This window comes from Acipenser ruthenus, chromosome 7, assembly GCF_902713425.1.
Source record: "Acipenser ruthenus chromosome 7, fAciRut3.2 maternal haplotype, whole genome shotgun sequence".
In the NCBI taxonomy this organism is placed as follows: domain Eukaryota; kingdom Metazoa; phylum Chordata; class Actinopteri; order Acipenseriformes; family Acipenseridae; genus Acipenser; species Acipenser ruthenus.
The window spans coordinates 55728882-55747837 of NC_081195.1; the positions used below are offsets into that span (position 1 = coordinate 55728882).

General features: G+C 35.2%; 2 protein-coding genes across 3 annotated transcripts in view; one reads left to right on the forward strand and one right to left on the reverse strand.

The window, feature by feature from the left end:
• LOC117414697 (suppressor of tumorigenicity 7 protein homolog) overlaps nt 1-8976 on the forward strand; it is a 28166-nt gene extending 19190 nt beyond the window's left edge. The window contains exons 7-16 of the mRNA XM_034024463.3: nt 1635-1710; nt 1896-2050; nt 2401-2498; nt 3071-3185; nt 3304-3376; nt 3677-3779; nt 4211-4361; nt 5205-5297; nt 5643-5782; nt 7354-8976. Of these exons, the coding sequence (XP_033880354.2) occupies nt 1635-1710; nt 1896-2050; nt 2401-2498; nt 3071-3185; nt 3304-3376; nt 3677-3779; nt 4211-4361; nt 5205-5297; nt 5643-5782; nt 7354-7449 (1100 nt within the window). The 3' untranslated portion in view covers nt 7450-8976. The remainder of the gene's footprint in view (nt 1-1634; nt 1711-1895; nt 2051-2400; nt 2499-3070; nt 3186-3303; nt 3377-3676; nt 3780-4210; nt 4362-5204; nt 5298-5642; nt 5783-7353) is intronic.
• A 368-nt stretch (nt 8977-9344) lies between these two features.
• LOC117415953 (protein Wnt-2-like) lies at nt 9345-18480 on the reverse strand. Of its 2 annotated transcripts, XM_034921937.2 has the most exons (6): nt 17515-18480; nt 16385-16611; nt 14204-14481; nt 13457-13721; nt 11009-11044; nt 9607-9700 (listed from the first exon to the last, which is right to left on the reverse strand). In XM_034921937.2, the coding sequence occupies exons 1-5, from the start codon at nt 17595-17597 to the stop codon at nt 11010-11012; spliced, it is 888 nt and encodes a 295-aa protein (XP_034777828.2). In that variant the 5' UTR covers nt 17598-18480; the 3' UTR covers nt 9607-9700; nt 11009. The 2 variants fall into 2 exon arrangements, with proteins under 2 accessions (XP_033882813.3, XP_034777828.2); XM_034026922.3 differs by lacking the exon at nt 11009-11044 and having other exon boundaries at nt 9345-9700.
• Between the last annotated feature and the right edge of the window lie 476 nt (nt 18481-18956).

Consider the following 18956-nt stretch of genomic DNA (forward strand, 5'->3'; position numbering starts at 1 on the left):
CACACATACAAAAATTCAAATGAGCACAACCAATACAAACAAGTTAATCAAATTAGAAGAAACAACTTAGGAGCACCTGCCAAAACAAATACACATCTCAGCTACATACAGTAGGTTTCAATGTTTTGTTTGAAGTCCTTTAAAGGTATCAAGACAGGAAGTTTCAGTTCTTCCTGAAGTTTATTCCAAGACGATGAAACTAAAAAACGGAATGCCTTTTTTCCAAATTCCGTGTGAACCCAAGGAACTGAAAAACTTAGTCTGAGATCTAAAATTAGAAGTACTGCTAAAGGTAGTTAACAATTATTAAGATCATTTGGGGTTTTGCCAAAAGATAGCCTTATAAACAATTCTGTACCAGTCAGCGCTCCAGAAGTGTTTCACGCATTGAAAAAGTATGAATTGCATATCATATTTTCATTTATTGTGTAATAAATACACATCGCAATTTAGCTGCACAGCTTGAGCTCATAAGATATCAAGCTTCTTGTACTTCACTGGTTCCTGGCATCTCAATGGTCAGTTGTGAATATACTGCATGAGCTAGCTAGAGGAATAACAGGACAGCTTGTAGCTTGCCTGGGAATTGCCAGAAACAGGTGACCAATAACTCCAGCTTTTCAATAAAAACTTTTTTTTTTTTCTAAATTAAACGTATGGTTGAATCCACTCACTTGCAATGCGTGTTTGTGACTGGTGACTAAGCGACTGGATTCTTGATTTTGGATTCTGTCAACTGAATTTATGGAAGGTAAATTGATATAATAAATGCAATATTCTGTGTTTGGAGAGAGTTGGGATGCTTAATAAAGCTATAGCAAGGTGATCAATCAGGAATCCAATATTATCATGTCTTCAGAAATGTATAGTATGTCCATTCAGGCCTTTTGTTAAGTATATTCTATCTACAACGTTGGAAGAAAAACAACAAAAACAAAGTTATTTTTCTGTGTTTATTTACTTCACAGACATATATTGTTTATGGTCAATAAAGCAATAAATTATTGGTTTTTTTTATTGCAAGACCAAGTTTTTGCCATAAGTTAAGTTCACATTAAAGCATGTACAGTATTTAGTGAAAGTACTCAAGGTAATGTAGCATTTCATCTAAATTGGCGAGAATTATTCGATGACCCAAAACCTTATCTGGAGTGCTGGTACCAGTAATATCTAGTGAAGTGCAAGGATTAGAGGTTAGGATTAAGCAGCAGGAGACCACCCTGTTAAAGAAATAGGACCCCACAGAAACACTGCGGTGGCATCTTGACGGGGTTCTGAAGAGCACTGCCTTTAGCATGCTGACCCTTTGCACTCCAGTGGTATGAGATTAAACCTCAGTAAAGTTCCTGACCTGGTGAGAATGCAGACAATCTTGGTCTTGATCACACTGTTGATAACTGGGAGTGTGGTTGCTGATCAGTTTTTTATTTGTCACATAACTGGTTTAGGCTTGTGATAAGAAACATTTCGACCAACAGAAAGGTTGTTCTGCTGTTTTCCAGTACATGATTTTAATGTGTTAGCTGATTTATTATTTTATGTTTACTATCCTGTAGGGAGTATTCCCAGATTATTGTATTGTACTCGGAGTTTATTCCACAGTTGAGACTGATGCCATGTGTTTTTGATAACAGTAATGCAGAAAGCTTGGAGAGAGAGAAACCCGCAGGCTCGTATCTCTGCAGCACACGAAGCCTTGGAGCTAAATGAGTGAGTAGAACTGCTGTTCAGATGGTCTTGTAAAGCAACAAATATCGCTAAATATCCTCAGAAATCTTAAATACCTGCTCACGTCTGCATCTAGAAGATATTGTACACAATGCTTTTCCGCTTCTGCTCCGTTTTGTGCGGAAGGGTTTTTAAAGTTTCTCAAAAGTCTGCTTGTTGTCTCCCAGCTGTGCTACTGCATGCATTCTCCTGGCTGAAGAAGAAGCCACAACGATCGTGGAGGCTGAGAAACTATTTAAACAAGCACTGAAGGCAGGAGAGGGCTGTTACAGACGCAGTCAGCAGCTGCAGCACCATGGAGCCCAATACGAAGCACAGCACAGTGAGTAAATCATTAGCATTGGTGACACTGGCCAAGGGCAAAAAGCAGAGATTCAACATGAACAGCACTTATACAGCAAAGGAACTCTCCTACTAGAAAGTGTAAATCAAGCAAAATATTTAATAATGCATTGTATTACAGTGTTTTCAAAACACACCTGGTGCAACGACATTTCAACAAGTGTTGTTATTCAAAATACAGTAACTTAAGTCTGAAGTCTACTCTGCTGAAAACACAAGGCCGCATTGTGGCCTACTGTAAATGGGTCTGTGATATTAAATTGGATGCAAAATGATGTTCAAAACCTTATGAAATAATGTGCAAATTAATTCATTTGTTTCACTTAATAGGAAGGGACACAAATGTACTGGTTTACATTAAAAGAAGATTAGCAATGTGTGCAAGAAAGCTCGGAAGAACGAGGGAAGCAGTGAAAATGTTGAGAGATGTAAGTAATCCTGATGCCTTTACATAAATACAATAATAACAATAATAACTGTAATACCCCCACACAGTAGAATCAATAACTATTCGTCTACTTTCTGTTCTAATGTTCAATACCATGCAGGCTGCTGTGTATTTCTAGTTATCCAGAAATTTCTTAGCTAATCAGCTGTTTATCTAATCAGCTGTTAATATAAAAAATATTTTTCAACTTTGCCAAAAAGCTTCTACTTCTCAAAATAATCTCTAGATCTGTCAAAGCAACTTTCGTTATATCTGAAAAACAGTAACATAAGTTGGTTGTTGTTGAACATGAACTAACATGACCTGTTCTATTTTAAGGAAATTAGTCTTGGCCCATTCTGTGGTTTTACTGTATACAGTCACGATATTGTAAAGTAGTTTTTTTTAATCATACACTGACTTATTCAAATGTATTTTTTTAAATGTATTAGTTGGTTCAGAGCCATTTGGATAACAGGCTGCTGTAGATCAAACAGGAGTTGTGATGCTTTAATACTGAGTTGAGCTCATCTTCTAAGGTTATACATGTAACAGCAGTTGTATGTTTTCCAGTTAATGAAGGAGTTCCCTCTCCTCAGCATGTTCAATATCCATGAAAATCTACTGGAGGCCTTACTGGAGCTGCAGGCCTATGCTGATGTACAAGCAGTATTAGCAAAATATGATGGTAAGTCTTTAGGTACAGTAGAAAGTACTGCAAACATCAGGTATTTCAAATAGTGAGGACTGTGCCCCACTGTTACATGTAATAATACTATACTTTTTTTCTTTTTTCTTTTTTACAGATATTAGTTTACCCAAATCAGCAACAATATGCTACACAGCAGCCCTCCTCAAAGCTAGGGCTGTCTCAGACAAGTAAGTACTATATTCCCTGTGCTTCAGCAGCAAGTTGCAATAAAGGGAATGAACACTATACAATATAAACATCATATTAATAAAAGGAATTGGTGCTGACTCGAATGAGGGATAACATTAAAAGGATCAATATAGTGACGTTTATGATTACTAAGTACATATATTATTTTCTTCTGATTTTCACTAATATAGGTTTGTAAAGGCTCCAGATTGACAAAGGATATATAAAATATGAGATGTCTGGTAATATCTGTTTTGTTGCTGTTGGTGAGCTAATCCAATCCAACCCCATTGTTCCAGATTCTCTCCAGAGGCTGCGTCCAGACGAGGCCTCAGTACTGCAGAGATGAATGCTGTGGAAGCCATACACAGAGCTGTGGAATTTAACCCACACGTACCCAAAGTGAGTACCTGACCACTGAGCAAGTTTACTGAAACAAGAACTACTTTAATGAAATAACTAACTCTGTCTTCATGACGCTTTCATTTCAGATTTTAAATATGTTTGTGTACAGTACCTGTAATAATATTCAGGATCATGTTCCCAGACAAATCTGTAAATGCTATCCACACACTTATTAATTGGAGTATGATCAGCCTTCTGTTTAAATGTAATAATACCTAAAACAACCAGCTGGTGAAAATAAAGCTTCAAGGCTTTAATTTAGTTCTGGGAGCTATTATTATTATTATTATTATTATTATTATTATTATTTTTATTATTATTTTTATTATTATTTTTAATATATGATTTACCAGGCATCAAGGAAATGTTAAGCATTGGTTGTGATTCTAGAAACAGTTAATAATGTATGTTTGTTTTCTCCCTTGCAGTACCTCTTAGAAATGAAAAGTTTAATACTGCCACCAGAACACATTTTGAAGAGAGGAGACAGTGAAGCAATAGCATACACATTCTTTCACCTGCAACACTGGAAACGGGTGGAAGGGGCTTTGAATCTCTTGCACTGTACCTGGGAAGGAAGTAAGTATGCATTTGTTTTTTCATTTTATACACTGTGGAGATTTTTAAACAAAGGAAAATTGGGAGTTTTATTAGGTGTAGAGCTCTCATTCAGCATTAAGACTGCATTTCCACTTAACCTCTGCTGCACCATTAATTCTCTGCAACGAACCAAGTTCATAAAATTGTAAGTTAATCAATTTGATAATGAACATTCTAGATAACATCAAACAAAACAAAAAATGACACTTAACATTGCAATTACAAATATTATCTTAAAAGTAGCCTACATATTTTTCACATTCCTATAAAGCCATTAAAAAAAAAACAGTGGACATTGCCTTCCTCCATACTGGGGTGCTCAAAATGACAGAAACCCAATGCACATAACATTGCTTAAAACTTGTATTAAGCCAGTCGCCCCTTTACAACACCTAACTCTCAATTACTTCATAATCAAGAAGCAACCAATTACCCTATCAACAATTAAGAAACAGATTTAAATTAACGCCTCGAATTGAATTTAACAAGACAGTTCTGACTAATGCATCCTCTTCGAAACAGGTTTTACCTATATTTTGCACATTGTTTTTGTTGAGGGCTACACTTCCCCTGATCACCAGGTGGAGGGGCTGCTAATCTGATTAAGATTTGTTTTAAACTGTCCTTTAAAATACTGTTATAAAGTTATGGTCTAATCCCCAAACCATGCAGTTGATACATTTTGTAAGAGTTTTATTGTTCAGTATGTGTGTTGTAAGATACTATGTGGTGTGTTCCAACTACTGCAAAAATATGTTTTTGTTTCTTCCAACGTAGACGTAGTGTGGAAAGTTATTCATTCCTCTTAATATTTTCTTCAAGCTTTTCGAATGATTCCTTACCCTCTGGAAAAAGGGCACCTCTTCTACCCTTATCCAATTTGTACAGAGACAGCCGACAGAGAACTACTACCCTGTAAGACGATTCTTTTATTTAAAACCAAAAAAACAGCACCCTATACTGCATACAGCATACAGATCTCACACACTACTGCAGTTTTGTCAAACCTCTGATTTATTATGTTGATGCTTACTTTGTGTTTTTTGTTTTTGTATGTAAATGCCAATAAGGCTTTTTGACATGGTGTATCTACATTAATTGCACTTGCTTCGTCAGTAAGAATGAACGGTCTGTGCTGTGGTTCTCAAGTTGTTATGGGTGTTAAATCTATTTATCCGTACTTCAGTAACTTTTCTCTCTCTCTCTCTCTCTCTCTCTCTCTCTCTCTCTCTCTCTCTCTCTCTCTCCTCATGTGTTCAGCGTTTCATGAAGTTTCAGTATACCCAAAGAAAGAACTGCCTTTCTTCATCCTGTTCACAGCAGGCTTGTGTTCCTTCACTGCAATGCTTGCACTTCTCACACACCAGTTCCCAGAACTAATGGGGGTCTTTGCTAAAGCTGTAAGTAATATCATTTCATTAACCTTTCTGCCTTTTGTATGTACTGGTTCCTAACCTACTTTATAAGCCCAGATTACACCAGTTGAAATGTCACATGTACTTTGTGATGTTCTGCTTGTATCCAGTTTTACTTTTAAAGAACTTGAGGGTTAAGGGTTAAAAAAAAATATTTTAGTAAGTGATATTTTCTATGCTTGTCTCAAATGTAGAGTACCAGGTCCCTGGTTCCCTAAACAATTTGCAACACAGATAACATTTTGCTTGCAAAAAATCAAATGCAAAAGATGCAGTATAAAGAAGTATACCTGGATTTCAAGTACGTAGGCCCCTATCCCTCACTGTAGATGTTACCATAATATGTCAAAGCATTGGGACTTTGTAGTGACAATAAAACCTAAAATGCCTGAATAACGTGCAGAACTCTTGTGTTTAGAGAAAAGAACGTCAGATGTTACAGAGCAGATATTGTCTTGAACACCAATACTGTCATTAAAGTTTTGAGAAAAGAGTAAAGAGACAGCCACGTGATGAAAAACACTTTGTCTGAAGATACATGACCGGGATGCTACACACTGAAACACAATTGCAGTAGCACTGGGAATCTGTAGATAATATTTTTACCACAAACTATTAAATACAGTGGGAGCAGTCATCTGGTAAACGTACTGATATATTGGTCAAGTGCTGTAGCCTGTTAGCTGGCCCTGTTTTTAATACTCTTTTCAGGTGATTTATACTTGGTTGATTTATCATCAATTGAAGGGCTGTCACTTCTTCTGTCACCCTGCTCAAGTTGTGAAGCGTTCAGATTTCAAAGTCCTGGGGCAAGCTGAAGCTGAAGAAAAATCATGTGTTCTAACCTTTCATTCTTGTGAGGGGTAAACACATGAAAATAACAGGTGTAAGGCTGACACTCAGTAATGTGTGCAAGGGCCATGAATACTCCTGTTACTTGAATGAAATTCTAACTTTTTAAATGGGGGGGTCTACTGAAGCATCGTATGTCGATTTTAATTATACAGTAGCTAATGTGAATATATTCCTGTGACAGATGTATAATCCAGAGGAATAAATGACAGGAAGTTCTGGGTGTGAATTTATGATCACTGTCCTCCTTTGATAGCTTTGCACAAATCAAGTTATACTTTAGTTCAACCCCATGGTAAAACTGGAGGCAAGCTCTATGATGCTTGAAGATGTGACAATATGAATTCTTATACTACTAAATATGGTTAGAGCCCCTGACTTTACTGAAATGATACTTTTCAGTCAAGGGGTACAAAAAGTGATCTGCATGCTGCTTAACTAAGGGTAGGCATTGACAGCATCTCAAAGCTGCATTGCCTACAGTTGTCGCTGTTTTTGCCAGTGTCTGAACCAATTGATACTGGCTTTGTGGGGGGAGAAAAAGGTAAACATTAAACCTAACTAAATACAAATACCGTGCTTTGAGTCACTGCATTAGGGAATAAACTAGAAATGGTGCAAGATACCACAGGTATTTTAGTTAGACTGGAGCTTTTGTACACCACTTACACACACTTACACATTTTTTGTGGATTTCTTGGCAGTTTCTCAGCACCCTGTTTGCACCATTAAACTTTGTAATGGAAAAGGTGGAGAGCATCCTACCCTCCAGCCTGTGGCACCAGCTGACAAGGATCTAGGACTTGAAGGGACTGCTGCCACACGACTGCCACGACGTTTGTGCCAAGATCATGCGCCTTGTGGACCACAAGAAACCATGATGGAGAAGTGGGGGTGGGGGGTGGAGTAGTGACTGTCGGTTAAAGACTTTGTTTTGTTTGTTTTCATGTAAACCTGTTTTTGTTGTACAAAAAAAGGTGATGTTAAGTTCTATTATATTTTGCCTTCAGAAAAAAATGCTCAAAAAGCTAAAAAAAAAAATTTAATAAAGATTTTTGTGTATTGGAGCAACAGAAGTGTGTGTCTTGTTCATTAACTGTTAACCAGGTCCTTAATTTAACCCTTGAAAAAATAAACACTTTAGAGAAAGTCTTTTGTTTTATCAGAGAAAGTAAATCTGCATTGTTGGCTGCCAACAAGTACCAACAATTGGCATGCACATTTGGAAAAGCAGCCGGAGAATGCTCTCCCTGCTCTGTATGAAGGTCACATTTTGAAAAGTAGGGCCTGATCAAAGAAGAGACAGCGACTGTAGGGGATGGGAAAAGTAACACATTCAAACTCAACTTTTTTATTTATTTTAGATGCTTTCTTTAATCACAAATGTCATTTTTTAATTAAGTTATTTAGCAAAATATAATACGTGTCTATTGTTGTGCTGTAAGATTCATAAAGATCGCAAAAGGTTTGCAAAGTATTCCAAGTACATTTTACCAAGTAGGAATGGATGTTAAAAAGCTGTAACAAGATATAAGCAAGCTACAACATGTTTTATGTTTACTAAAAACTATCAGATTATCAACAGCAGCTTTTGTGAATACAAAAATGCATCAGAATACAAGATAACGATTACTATTGCAGTATTAATTATCTCTATAGTTTTACGTTTCAAAATCCCTGAATGCCATTAACATCAAAAGGCATATCTCATCCCGGAAAAGAGCTTTCATTCACTTGTCACCATCACAAGGCCAGTAGACCAAATATTTGTGTAAAGTTGTCTAGGTATGTGGTATGGATTCAAAGCACAGGGTTATTTTTTCAAGTGAATACTTCTTTCAAGTGTTAATAACCTGCTGTGTGAACATGATACTGATGGTACTGATGAAATGTTAATTGGTAACAAAGGATTTTTATATGCTTTAATGGTTTCATAAAAACTACCAATAAACCATAATCAGAAAACTGTCTGTTATCTGATCAGTGTTTTAAGATGTTATGAACACATCTACATCATTTTTTTTATGTGCAATTAATCTGCATATCTGTTCTCACATTTAATCTTCAAACTAGCCAGACCGAAGCTACAAAAATAGTTTATCCAGGTATTCTATTTAGTATGTTTTGTTTGGCAATAAAATAAATGTACTATACCTGTCAAATGCCACAATTAAAGAGAACAAGTTCTCAAATAAAAAGACAGCATGTTATAAAGACAAATTAAGAGAGGTATATATTATGTCTGTTTGCTTTACAAAAGACTTTGTAGAAAATTCAAAGTGAAGGCCATCTTCTCAACATGTAGCAGCTGTACATTGAGGATAGACATACCCTGTGCGGATTGCAATGGTGTGCTTAAATTAGCAGATCTAGTTTGAGAAAACAAAGATAACTGTAAGTATGAACACTGCTTTCCTTTTTTTCATTTTCCTATTTTCCTACAGTGGTTATAGTTTCAAACAGTTTACATAAACAGTGTTTCTAATTTATTTTAATTTATGCAGCGAGTATATTTACATTTTAAAATATAGTTTAAAGATATCCTACTCCGATTTGAGCAAGATTAAATAAATAGTCCCATGGCATTAGGAAGTTCAGGAAAGTTTATATATATATATATATATATATATATATATATATATATATATATATATATATATATATATATTTTTTTTTTTTTTTTCCTGTTGATGGTATAACATAAAAAGTGGTATTTATCTGCAATAATAATATAATTTCCATATGGCTAAATACCTTCTTTTTATCTTCTTTACTGTATGCAGTCTACATGGTGCAAAATGTTCTAAGTTCTACTCTCCCTTCATGTTTGATCCAGCCAATCAGTATTCTTTAGAGCTTTGCAAGTCTGCACATGAACAACCTCGTGGCAGTCTTTGCAATGGACAGCACAACACCAGTGAAATTTGCACTCGCACTGTGTCATCCTCGAGAAGCTGGCGGTGTCGTATCCTCTGCCACAGCACATCACTTCACAGCTGTCCGCTCCACGGGATGTAAGGTTACAGATCCGGCCAGCAGTGCCCAGAGATCCTAAAGGAAAATACAGAGATTTTAAATTCAGCACCATCTTAATACTGCATAGCTCTTAAGAAACACATTTCTGGTGTGATTAAACCCCCCCCCCCCCCTTAAAGGTTGATTTAAAAAAAAAATAAGTAGACTGGGCAGGCGCTACACTCTACTACTCTGTACTATGTTTTTTGCAAATACTAAATAAAACGAAATGCAACATATAAAACGAAAAATCATTATAACGCAAACATAGAATGACATTTTTAAATTGGAAGGTTTATACAAAAAAGACTTTAAATTCTTGCAATCGTAGTTGTCAAGGTTCAGCCGTTACCATAAACACGGTCTGAAGAGAAACGGAAGCTCTGACTAGCACTTGCGCAGATGTATAATTTAGAACGAGTCGTTTGGGGATTAAAATTGTGATTCTAAAATGCCTAAACCGCGCATAGCAATTAAACAACGATGGAAAGAATCTGTCCTGACTTCTTTTGGCCAACTGTTTAATCCACTGGAGATAGCCACTAAGGCATCAGTGGATACAATATGTTGTAGGAATGTATTGTGAACGTGCCACTGCTGAGGGAAGTGGAAATAAATTATTTTGTGAGGTGGTACATGAAACTAAGCGACAGTGAAAGATGCAGTTAAGAATAATTGACGGCTCTGTAGATATTATTGACATGCTCTTTATGAACATGTGTAAAATATTCAAATGTTCTTTCAGTAATCTGCTTTTTGAGTTCATGCTGAATTGTACAACATTCTGAAATAAGACATTTTTTTGTGTTTGTTGATTTAATATCCTTCATGCTGATTTGAGTTCCATTGTGCAGTAATAAAAGTATTTTTGTATTATCTTGTATTTTTATAGAGGGCATGGGCAGTATTGACTGTAAACAGGCAGTTAATTAAAGAGTGGGAGACTTCACGTACGTTGCCGTTACTGCCGTTAATGAGAAAATATGGTAACTGAATTATTTTTCTTTGTTAGGTCTGTTTATGTCAAAATAATTTAAAAATAGACAATGTTTAATAAAAAAAATATGTATACAGTTAAAACATGATCTATACTTTGTTTGTATTTATATACATCTGTTTGAGTTATTTTAATAATATGTATCTGTAATAAAATGAAATAAAACAACATTTTTAGTGGATAAAACTAAATTTCAAGGGGCTATATAAGCAATAAAGAACTGTTATTTTTCTAAATTACTGTTTTAAATGCAGGAATCCAAAGGTTTGGTGTAAGTGTATGATTTAAACAATGAATTGTGACAAGAACTGCTTCATGTATGACCATCCTCCTAAGGTTTCACTTACCTTAATTAGCACTCATCTTGGACAACCTAATGTTACCTTAAGTAAGACAGATACAGATTACTGTTACTCAGGGTCTATGAAACACCACCAAATACAAAGACACCATTTTAAATGAGATCTTTCCAAATGCTATAGCTAGGCAAACCAAGATTGTAGCTTGATGGACGTGTACCACTGGGAATACAACAATTCCTATCAACAGCCATGACCTTCCCACCAAAATATTCCTGCCTTATGATGGACTCCAAAGATAAATTATGCTATGACCTTAATATACATTTCATATACTGTCCAAAGGGCTCATTTATAACGACCATGATTCAGATAATGTTTCACCACCTCCTGTTATGCTACAGGTTGTGCGTTCTATGTGTAATTTGTGTGAAACACTCAGACATTCGATAGTGTATATTATATCTTACCATGCAGCTGTTGGACGTTTCGTTCTTTTTTAACTCAAGCATTGGTAATAAAGTTATTAATGTGCGCCTATTGGAAGTGAACTATAATCATGTTTATTTTTATATAGCGCCTTTCATAGAGGACCACCATCACAAAGTGCTAACAACAACGTCTCACCCAAAAGACGGAGCACAAGGAGGTTAAGTGACTTGCTCAGGGTCACACAATGAGTCAGTGGCTGAGCTGGGATTTGAACCGGGGACCTCCTGGTTACAAGCCCACATAATATTGTTGTTAGGTATTCGAAAAGCTCATAGAAATGTTAATATTGTATTCTCTGAAGAGAATCAAGATAAAACCATATAAAAGTCAGGTCATGGTCATCCCGCTCCCAATGGTCATTTGGATGCCACATGAAATCTCTTTATTCATGGGCCTGTGTATGCTGCTGTCGAGTGTTCTAGGAACATACTGTCCAGGATAATGACATAGAAATCCACCTATAGGGGCAGTCTGAGTCTACAGTGCAGATGTTTTCCCCTCAAGGTGGTAGTAATGACAATAAGGATAACCTGTTAATTTCCTTTTGCTGTTCTCATTGTATTTAGCATCAGTGTTAATAGACTGAATGTTACAGTTTGAATTAGAGGTCAGCATGGGTACCTGCTGTGAAAAATACCCAGATCTTTTTCAGGTAATGATTAAAAAAAATAAAATCACATATGAATTTAAATACTATATAGTGCACATACATTTAGTCCCTTCAGATCTGTAGACTTGTGTAACTTTTTTCAGTACTGGAAACATCGAAATAATAATAATAATCTGCATTTAAATACAGTTATTAATGTTAAATGCTCTTCATGCTGCGAGATTCTTTGCAACACATATTGACCATATTCCGCTGCTCTTATTGTTGTTGTTGTTGTTGTTAACATGGCTGTTATGTTCAGTTTTAAAACTAATGCAGAAGTACAGTACCGCTATTATGTTATGGACTGTCGCAATAGCTACTGTAAATTGAGCCAGCTGGGTTTTGACAGCAATCGCAAAAGAATTAGTGGGAAATGTGCGTCTGTTTGGTTGTAACAATAAAGTGCCGTTCCTGATCACTAAATTCTGTCTTGTGAATATATAACAATGGCATCCAAACAAAGTGTGTGGAATTTCTTCACCAAGCAGGAGAAAACTGAATTTGCAAACTCTGCCAAGGAAATATTTCATTCAAAGGAGGAAGCACACTTACTTAATGTGCGCCACATTATTTTATTTACATTTTATTTATTTGCTTTTTTTTTTTTAATAAAGGTTACTTATTTTATCTTTTTTGGTAAGAAACTATATCTGCGCAATAACGTTAGATAATGAATTCCGTATTGGAAGCCACGCAGTTATTATTAATGGATCACACAGTTATCACGGACATAAACCCAACAGGATGTTATGTTGTTTTCTTTCTGATTTAGTTCCCGAGAAGAATAGTGGACACTCGCTGTGTGTTATTGTTTTCTGTAAAACATTGATAACCTGTCAGTTAAGAAAAGGCTTAATCATGAAAAGCTTGTTTGAACGTTGTCTTTATTACAATGGCCAGACACCAGCGCTTGCAACTGTATTGTCATATTTTCTACATTTTCTTTAAATTCTCAAATTAATAAATTGATACCCGGGTAGTAAATAGAGATCCGGGTAGGGTTGGGTAATTTAAAACCCAACGGGTACCCAGGTTTTTGGGTACGCGTGCCGACCTCTACTTTGAATGGTACAAAATTAAACAGTACTTAAACATAAACATATATATATATATATAATATATATATATATATATATATATATATATATATATATATATATATATATATATATATATATATATATAGCATGCAAAGAGGTGACATTGCATTTGAAAGCTAGTTCTACATTATCAGTAGCTTGTCTTTTTCGATTAACTGACTTCCACACATGCATATTTTCAATATGCTGTGCTAAATATCACTTCATCAGAAATACTTTTGCAGAACTAAAAACTATGTTTCTAAGACTCACCTGCTTCATGGTCCCTGATGCAATAATCTGGCGAGTTCTCAAAATAAACCAGATCATTTTTAGTTGGCTTCTTGAACTTCTTGTAGGCAACAGTGAAACCAGTGCCATACTGATTCATGACAACCTGGATGGCTCCGTTGTACTTTCTCCGTAAGTAATCTCCGGTCTTCCGGAAATCTGCCATTGCCAGCCAACAAGTCCTTACTGTACAAGATCCACTTACACCGTGACACTTGCATTCTAGTTTCAGAAAGCGTTTCACTGCCTGCCAAAGGTGAAGAGCTAAAGTTACTGCATGGCCTTCACATTGCACAACACAGATGCAATTAAACCCCGAAACACATAGTGCATAGTAGATATTTCACCTGCTTTGATGTTAACCTTTTCTCCTTTCACATAGAGACCCACAGTAAAAAACATAATAATAATAATATTGCAGAGATCCTAGAAGTAAGAAAGATATCCAATCAGAGTTTTTTTTTTCTTTCTTAATTTCACTTTACAAAATGTTGACTTTAGGTACTTGCAGGCACCGATAGCTTCAACCGTAAGATAAAATCGGGAAATTCTGAATTCTGACAATGCAGACACCTTCAGCGGTATTCTTGGTTCCATAGCTGATAATGTCAAACTCCTCTTCATGACCAGATCTGTATTACATCTTTCTTTAAGATTATAAATATCTATATAAATGTTACATCACAAGGCTGAGTATATACCACCCAAAATAAAACCCCTCAGACATACCTTTCTCCCAGCTCTGTTGTTGTGGAGATTCATCAGGGCCCTGGCATCCCTCTCTTTTCTCTCCCTGGCATCTACAAAGGCTTGTGCAAACTGGATGCCGTAGTCTATGTTGTCGCTGCAGCCTCCCCAGTCGAAGGTACCCTTACTGTCTCTGGAGGAGCCTTTCTTCTTGGGATCACAGGAGCAGGATTCCAGTTCCCCCTGACTGCAGGCTTGGGTTAACGAATACACCACACCCGCAGAGGAGATAGCATAGACAAACGCAGCTTCACGACTACCTTGAACAAGGAAGAAATACAAAATCATTTTATTAGACCGTTATGACACATGAAGAAAATCTTCTGCAGCACAGAATAAAAGTCTTGGGTTTGCCTGTAGTCTGATATTGATGACTTGTCCAATTAAACATGGACTGGCCTTTTATATTTCACTAATCCTTTATGTATGTTTATTGTCAACAAAAAAATGTGCATTGTTATCATAGAAATCAGACAATGTAATTGATCATAAATGCTGAGATCATAATACAGATGTGCATTGTTTTGGTCTAGAAATCCTAGTGTTAAACTTAAACATACATTTCTTCACAGGTAACACATTTACATATTGAGTTACATATTGAAAACTGGGAGCTTCCATTTTGCAGGGCTTTAAATATGAATCTTTACCTTTCTAAAGTCACCATGCGCTGTAAAGTCTGTTAAATACCTTTCTATTACTGTGCCTATTATTTTTAACCCTGCATGTGATACAGTAAAATATTAGAGGATAGCACCCTGTACTTTCATCAGCATGCCCAAGCAGCAAGGCTTTTATAAAACCCAATTAAATGACTCTGTCGAACATCAACAAACAGTAAAATGCAGGTGGAAGGTTGAATTTGCCATCATAGTACATTTCAGTTCTCCTTGAACTCTTTGTAAGGTCTTTCCAATGGTTTTAAAAGTATTATTTTAAATTACCTAGCTGTTTTTAACACTAACAATTTTGATTTAGAAAATGTCTTTTAAATGCAATATAATATTCGAATAAGCTTTGTCTAATATAAACAATAAAGAAAAGGAAAGATCAAAGATATAGGTGTAAGTATACTAGTCACTGGGATCTCAAGATTTCAAAGATTCAAATCTTCACTTGAGGAAATATATTTAGAGCTCCAGTGAATCCACTTTGATGGTCTTTATCTTGAGCAATAATGCTTGTTTTCTGGAAACTAGGTTTTACAGGTTTCTGTAAAAAGAAGCCTCATTCTTGTTCTTTATACAACTCAAAACCATAAATGAAAACACCCATCCTGGTGCACTTGCCATAGGCTTCCCATTAATCTCTTGCAATTGCTTTAATTTAGTGTACTGACATTGACACTAAGTACATTCTCATGGTATTGTGGAGTAATGCTGGCAGTCACATCTCTGTTATAATCCCCTTTAAAAGGGCTTGTCACTACAGGAGGTCTTAATACTTTGTAAAGAATATATATATATATATATATATATATATATATATATATATATATATATATATATGTAACTTCATTGCACCCCAGCCTCATTAGATGAGAGACCTTGGGAGCCAAGTTTCTGTGGGTTTCAATGTGGATATTGAAATGAATATGACTTAATAGGATTTAATATTGCTGGGAGGTAGGTTTTTGTAGACTAATACCAGTACTAGAGACTGTGCTATGATTCAGCCCTATTCCTGTAAATCACAAAATACTTGCCCAGTTTTTGGTAAAACATGACATCACCACATTGCAAATGGGTAATGCCTGTCCACATGCTGCTGTGAAGTGCAAGGTTTCCTACAGCAGAGAAACACTGGTGTGTTGTCCTGGTCTATATGTTCACATTATTGAGAATGCATGGGGTGCATTAGCCAAAGATGACCTCAAAAAGGAGAGGAATAACATGAGACAAATATTGATTTCCATGAGGTGAATTTACATTTAAGGGATAATTGATAGTTAATTTATATAAAATGATTTGTTGTGAAATGTATGCATCAGGTGACTAAATATAATGATACAATAACTGTAATTCTGTCTAAAGCTATATATTTTAAAGTGTTTTTTGTTGTTGATTTGTTTTAATTATACAGAGTTGTTGAAATAAGTGTATTTAGTGTTGGTTCGGTATTACTTAACAATAAAATGCTAAACAATAAAAAGTCTGCACTTACTCCTGAGCAGAACCCTGCCAAAGAGGGTGTGGTCTCGAGCTATCGTGTTACAGTTCCAGCGGTGATGTTGGAACTGATGCTGACATTCTCTAATCCATTCAGTAATCCCAACTCCAATCGACTGCATCATATTGGGATGCTGGTGACACAGCTGCCGCTGCTTGTTCACTAATCCAGGAATGTTCTCGCACATCACTTGAGAACCCAGGGTAGTCCTACCCATGTACCTGCATACAAAGTAAACGTCTGCATTTACTGTATGTATCACACAACTGTGGCTCAAGTAGCTAAAGAAATTTGCTTACGATTGTAAGTCGCCCTGGATAAGGACGTCTGCTAAGAAATAAATAATAATAATAATAATAATAATAATAATAATAATAATAATAATAATAATAATAATAATAATAATAATAATAATAAATTATTAATACAAATTGTTATGTACTGCTATGTACAGCATATTTATATCAATACTCATCACAAGTGAAGTAATTTGTTTTATTTTATACAATAAATAATTTAGTGTTTATTAGCCTATTGCACCAATCTTTGTAATCTTCTTTATCAAATAATATACGCTAATGTTGGAAATTAATTGGTATTTATAATGACTGAATGTTTATGTATTTTTTTAAATATAAATACTACTTGTAATTGCCCACGTTAAGTAAATTACAATCTAGGTTTTATATTTTAAAAAATCCTGAAAAATCAATACGTAAACATATTCTTACGAGAACATTATTTAAAAAAAAAAAAAGGACACAACTAAATATTACAGGTGCATCGCTACATGGTCATCATTTATTTACCAAAACAAGTTATATATATATATATATATATATATATATATATATATATATATATATATATATATATATATATATATATATATATATATTACATACCATGTTCTCTCTTCCATGGTGTTACAAATAAAATGCACAATAATGTAATACATTTGTTATTCTTACATGTTGAAGTTAATTGGGCTATGTGTGTCACTATTACAGAATAACTAGTAGATTTAATTTAGTGTAAAATAAAAAATTTGTAATATAGTTGAGATAATAATGAACGTGTGAAATGACCATATCTGCATTTTAAATAAACCTGAAACTACTCACCACCAAGACGAGCCGACTCTGGATGTGAACCAGCAGATAAATAAAGACAAAAAGAACGAGATCCCGCTCGGCAGGAAGCTCATATTATATCGCTTGTAGTACCTGGATCTACATTCGATCACACTCTTGTAATTAATTCCATTGTTCGAAAAATATATCTCATTAAGAAAGATCCCATTAAAGCATCTCCCGCCTACCTTCTGAGATCCAGTTGTGTGTATTTCAGAGATAACTTGATATTGTCATTAATTCAAATTATTAAATGACCTGTTCTATTAGCTATTACATAATAAATGGACTGATTAAATATACGGATGTAACACCCAAGTAATTTCAAGTGATTTTACAGTTCGAGTGCTATGATTGTGTGATGTCCCTCTCCATTCTAAACGCAAGATCTGACTGAAGACTGGTATACCAACGATCTGGTATCAGATATAAACTGCTTACACAGGGGGTGGACCCATGAAAACATTAGATGTCTATTAGTATCTGTTTAGGCTAGTTTGACACAGGAAAGTTTGGACGATTTCCAGGCAAACCCATTTTTAATTGAGGTCCCGTCTGGCATACTGTAGACCCCCTCACCCCTTTAAAAAACAAAACAAAAACAACTATAAAAGTATACTGCATTATAACTGTAGCATGTTATTATTTTACTAATAATCCAAACAAGTGAACATTTCTAAAATAGGCCTATGTATATTTTGTATTGTACAGATGTAATTAATAATATAGTATCATATCATGCACAATGTTATATTTCGTTTCAATAACCCAAGATGTTTAAACATCCTACTATAATCCCAAACATTACATTTTTTTAAACAAAGAACCCTATGCATTTTGCATGAGAAGAGTAGTCTTTACACTGTGTGACGTGCACATGAATGGGATTATCACATCCTTTTGAACTTTTTCCACCATCACTAGAATTGTCACGTTGTATTTCCATAATCTTTGATCTCCCGTTATGCAACCGATTTAATTTTGATTTATTCTTTGATTTGGGGGGGGGGGGGGGTCTTGTCTGTAGAAAGGATTTAAGATTAGCTGCCATCAGATTGTAATCGGCCGTTCTTGTCTCCTACAAAGATGAAAACGCCATGTCATCTGGAATAAAGAAAATTATGCCCATATATAATTGTGTTAATATCATATTCTGTCGTTTACGTTATTTTATATATTTCTTAAAACATACAAAAGTACATACAACATAAAACATTTCGACATGTACTGTTTGTCAGTTTTTATATATTAACACAAACATATTTCATTTTTTTTTCTATCAGGACTATTAGAAATCGCTTAAATAATGTATATTTTCATTTAAGTATAAACCTAATGTAACCCCATATCTGCACCCCGTGTATGCGTGCACATAATATATTGTAGCGATCTTGGTTCCCGCAGGCAGGCGTATCACACAGGGCGAGGCAATC